The sequence below is a fragment of the Lipotes vexillifer genome, unplaced genomic scaffold, assembly GCF_000442215.2.
Source record: "Lipotes vexillifer unplaced genomic scaffold, Lipotes_vexillifer_v1.1 scaffold138, whole genome shotgun sequence".
In the NCBI taxonomy this organism is placed as follows: Eukaryota; Metazoa; Chordata; class Mammalia; order Artiodactyla; family Lipotidae; genus Lipotes; species Lipotes vexillifer.
Window position 1 is genome coordinate 2763346 of NW_006797971.1, and position 5510 is coordinate 2768855.

General features: G+C 36.1%; 1 protein-coding gene across 1 annotated transcript in view; it reads right to left on the reverse strand.

The window, feature by feature from the left end:
* The window catches only part of UNC80 (unc-80 subunit of NALCN channel complex), a 27678-nt gene that overhangs the window by 10838 nt on the left and 11330 nt on the right, over positions 1-5510 (reverse strand). Inside the window, exon 4 of the mRNA XM_007470021.1 lies at positions 2437-2575. Coding sequence (XP_007470083.1) covers positions 2437-2575 — 139 coding nt within the window. The remainder of the gene's footprint in view (positions 1-2436; positions 2576-5510) is intronic.

Genomic DNA, 5510 nt, shown 5'->3' on the forward strand with positions numbered 1-5510 from the left:
AGGGAAAGAAAATGCAAACAAATAGAAGAAAAAGAAAAAAAGCATATGCACTTTTCTGCTTCCAAGAACCAAAAATAAATAAATAAATTTAACAGAACAAGGAAGGAAAAGGAGACAGTCAACCATTTCACCTTGTGCTGGGTTTGTCAAGACCTAGGACTCAAGGCAACGGGGAGGAGGGGCTTCGGGTGGATACGACTCTCAGAGGAGTGAGTGATCTATTTATTGGTCAAGAGTTGGGACTTAAAACGAGCTCCGAATGGACACGGGAGCTCTGGAACACACTGCAGAATTTATCTGTAGAAGACAAAACTATCATTCCTTTGGTAACCATCTGGCTGGCTGGTTATGATTTTTCACCTGTCATACGTACAGATGTTTCATTGATTAGGATCCTGCTTCTTTCTTGTGTGTTATGACATGATCACACAGAAACCACTTACCATGAACTGCCACAACCCAACTCTTGGAACTGATGCCATTAAGAAAAGCAAAGAAAGAACCCGACTTCACCTGCTAATTTTGCAGTGAAAATGCAAGTAAACAAATGGAAGGAAGATAACCCTGGAAAATTCACATGGAACCCGCATTTACGTCCTCACTCCATCCTCTAGTGACTGAATTGTAAATGTCAAAAGAAGAAACCTGTCAGGTTGGTGAAAGAATAATTAGTTTATCGATTTATTTGGATCACACTGATTTGGGAATTTGTGAACAGAAACTGTGTTACACTTTCTCTCCCTTTCCTTCAGTGCCTAGCATTAAGCTAAGTACTCATGAGGCACTCAATAAATAGTTGTTAAAATGGATGGAATTAAACAATTTAGAAAATTGGAGTGTCTGCCTCTAGAGAATTGTTGTTCACCTAATTGTATACTGTACAAATAGCAACCATCCCCAGAAAGAGGCTTTCCCTAACACACAGAGACATAATTACCCTCCCTAGCCCAGAGGGTTTAACTATATTATTTTTCTGGATTTCTAGTATATCCGTAATAGAACAAACTTTCTCCCCAGAAATGAGATAACTCCTTAATGGATATGTACAAAGGGACTTGATGGCCTAGTTATTTTAGGTAAATAACCAAAAAACTCTTTACTTAAAATTCCCTAATTTAAACTTTTAGACAGACTGCTAGTTTTCGTTTATTCTTGATAGAAGTTTGCACATTTCTAGCAATTAAAAATAAATCACTACTTACCAGTATTAACTGCTTGTATGGCTTTACATCTTTTTTTGGATATTTTATAGTTTGGCTCTGATTTTGTTCATATATTTTATTTATAAGACTTCCTTTTCAAAGATAAATTACCAAATGGTAGGTAAAGCAATCTCTTACAATGATAGTAATCCTTATATACTACCAATTTTTGTAATAACTCAATAGTACATAAATAATGCTTTCTTCTAAAGTATGCAATTTACTTATTAATCTTTTATCATTTCCCCCTATTTTTTTCAATATTCTCCAAAGTTTGGCTTTATTTCACAAATTTTATTTCATCTGTACAGTTCAGGAATGAGTTGCTAAAGGATATAGGTCTAAGGAAATTATTTCTGCATGTAAACTAATTTTATCTGATCATTAGAATGTGCCCTGATTGTTCTTATTCTCCGTGTATAAGTTATACCACAATGACTCTATAGGTAATAAGAATAAACAACAAACTAGATAAAAAAAACACATAAGACTGATTCTTTGAAAGAATTCAGTTTCTGAAGTAAAAATACTGCCTCTGAAATAGATAATGTTTTATTTCTTATGTCAGATCATTTCCTATATAACCATATATATGGTAAACTATATATATAAAGTTTTAAATCTATATTCTTAGAGGGCAGAGAACACCAAAGAAAATGTTTTAAGGAGTTTAGCTATGGAAACATAAAACTCTCTAGGTAGAGAAGTTACCTTAAAGACCAACTTTAGCTAACCTCTCATTTCACGGAGGAGAAAACAGTGGGCTCCTGTTAAATGACCTGCCCAACATCACACATAGTGGCATAGGTCTTTTTCTGCTTGGTTAAGCATCACTACCTCCAACTAAAAACTGACGATACACCAGAAGTCTAAACTACCACATATATCAAGCTAGTCCTATACACTTGCCAGGTACTCATTATTAGCTTAGCTGATGTTATAGCTGAAATACAAGAATGTCATCTGAAAGAAGACCATATATCTGTTTATAGAAAAATTTTAAGGAGAAACAATGTTTGGATCAGAAATTGAGATCCCTTCTACTGGCCTGGCTTAGAAAACTCTCCGCAAGTTGTTGCCTGTGCAACCCTTGTTGAAAAGTTGTTTGAATGGTCTACTTAACAACATTGATTGTTTGTTCTCTTTAATCCTTTTTTAGAATAACAGGAGTGAGTTTTCAGAATTTCTACCTTTGCCCTCAAAGGCAGAGTGTAACATATCCGTGGCTCTTTACCTTTGGCTGGGTAACATGCCCACCTCAGCCTGAGGTGCAGACATGCCGGAGACATGGCTGGAGAACCGCCTCCTTCCAATGGCACTCAGGAGGTAAGCTTCTTGTTCACTTACCACACTGGGCATGCTGACAGATTCATCTGAAAGGGCCAGAGAAGGGAGTGTTAGGAAACTGTGATGTGGACCAGAAAACCCAGACCAGCTTTGTACTTGGGTTCCATCCTTGGCTTGTATGCAAACTTAGGGCAGTATCTAAAGCTAAATTATCATTCATCCCTTTGTACAGATTCAAAACTAAGACCTTTGGGGCCTTAAGAAACATCTTCACTATTTTTATAAGACCAGAGACTTTAACAGCTGAGCCTCTAGGGTTACTGAACAGTGTCATTTTGAGAATACGAACAGAACTTTGAGTAAAAGTGACTGGTTACTTCATTTGGGTGAGGGAAACAGCTTCAGTAAAACTTCATGAATGCATCTCCATCTTGAAAAAAAAAAAAAAAAGACCTTTGGGGGCTTGGTTTTTTAATCTGCACAAAGGGATGAAGGATAATTCTTCCCATCTACAAATCTCCCACCCTCAAACAGCCTTCATGAAATATATGTAAACTTCTTATCCATTTCTACAAGTAGGTTATTTGTAAAACTCAAGGGGCATCTGCAAATTAAAGATTTCAGAAAAGCTGGACTATAATTTTTACACATTCCAGAAATAGTTCAGTAAGGGACTTTGTTATTGAACAAATCAAGCATTTTTGACCTTCAAACACTACATTCAGTACATTTCATGATTTTTAGACTGTTGAGGGAAAGACTATTTCAGGTATTTTTTGGAAAAGTATTTAAAAACCTATAAAGTTCAGAAACAAGTGCTTATTTTAACCTAAATTTAAAGTTTGAAGCAGTCTTGCTTTCTCCATAGAAGCTGAAATTAATGTATTCAAATCCATATGAAAATTAACTTTAGCACAATATTTGTGACAAGGAGACCTCATTCTAAGTGAGCAAATATTGTTTGTAACTGAACAGAAAACACATCTTGACTGACATAGAATTTTGGTGAACTTATGCTACCATGTAAGGTTGTCTGACATCATTTATTTAAAATATCCCAAGTGGTCATATTTCTAGTGAAATTTATTTCAAACCAAAGAAGTGAATACAAAAAGTGCTAAAAATTTTAATTTGCTACAAAACTGACTTGAAGTTGATTCTTGTTATAGAATGGTATTTCCTTTTTAGATGTGTTCATAGAGAAGAGAATAATCAAATGTGCCCTAAAAAACATGAAAAAAATGTGGTAGGGTAGATTGAGCTATTTCTACTAAGACCTTTCTGAAATTCCATTGACTTTTTTCTCTCTTATCCAAACTCATATATCACTTAACACTTACTCCTTCAATATTTGTTTGGTGATTAATCATGTGCTGTGTCATTCACTCTTTTTTTTTTTTAAAGACTTTTTTGATGTGGGTCATTTTTCAAGTCTTTATTGAATTTGTTACAATATTGCTTCTGTTTTATGTTTTGGTTTTTTTGGCCGTGAGGCATGTGGGATCTTAGCTCCCCGACCAGGGATTGAACCCGCATCCCCTGCATTGGAAGGCGAAGTCTTAACCACTGGATTATCAGGGAAGTCCCTCATTTACACTTTTGTTAAGTGTTCTTTATCAAAAATGTCTGTCATCTCCTCTACAAGACTATATCTAAGATTTTAGAGAGCAGAGAATATATCTTTCTCATACTTTCTTATTCCTCATCTTGTTCCTGCTAGGTTTAATACAGGTTTGATGACTGAATGGAAAAAAAATTTTAATTCAAAGGTGTCAACCCTCTAGCTTTCATACCCCACCTTATAAATTAATACACACCCACATCACAATCACGCCACATTGTGTGTTAGCAACCCTGTTGTCATTGGACGGTTGTGATGTTTGAGTGCAGAGATTTTAGCAAAAACTTGCATACTTGTAAGTGTATGAGTGTTGGCCTTTGGTCGTTGCTATCTCTGTTTATGTCTTCTCTACTTTTCTTCTCTACTTCCTTCCTACTGGCTTGGTCACCCTCTAATTCATAAGGTTACTTGCAAAATATATTTAGCTCTATTAAAGAGAGGTTGCTATCATTTGCCATATTTAAAAATTTTTCTGGGAGAGACTACTTAAACCATTAAAGAAAAATAGATATTACTTTAAGTTCTGGACTATTACTAGGACTTATATTGAATATTCAAACTGCTGATCCTTATCGCTCTCATTTTTTTTTTTTTTTTGGTCAAGGTCTTTCATGATTTCCCTAATTATAATTTTAGGATTATTTCCATGAGCAATGATTTCAAAACAAATATGTCTGTAGGTCTGGTGCAGAACAGTATGATTATCACTTTGTTATTTACTTAACCCTGAAACTAAATCTGGAAATATTACTGATGTGTGCTTTTTAAAAAAATTTGTTTTAATTAATTAATTTTTATTTTTGTCTGCCCTGGGTCTTTGTTGCTGCGCGCCAGCTTTTCTCTAGTTGCGGCGAGCGGGGGCTACTCTTTGTTGCGATTCACAGGCTTCTCATTGGGTGGCTTCTCTTGTTGCAGAGCACAGGCTCTAGGGGCGTGGGCTTCAGTAGTTGTGGCACTCGGGCTCAGTAGTTGTGGCTTACAGGCTCCAGTGCGCAGGCCCAGTAGCTGTGGCACATGGGCTTAGTTGTTCGGCGGCATGTGGGATCTCCCAGGACCAGGGCTCGAACCCATGTCCCCTGCACTGGCAGGCAGACTCTTAACCACTGCACCACCAGGGAAGTCCACTGATGTGTGCTTTGACAAAGCAGTTATTTCTTTCCTTCTCCTACACATCCAACTGTAGTAGGGTATTAAAATACTTTCATTCATCTTAATTAAAATTCTAAACTCAACTCTATTTAATTTAGTTCAGAGTGCAGCTTTTTTTTTTTTTTTTAACATCTTTATTGGGGTATAATTGCTTTACAATGGTGTGTTAGTTTCTGCTTTATAACAGAGTGAGTCAGTTATACATATATATATGTTTCCATATCTCTTCCCTCTTTGTCTCCCTCCCTCCC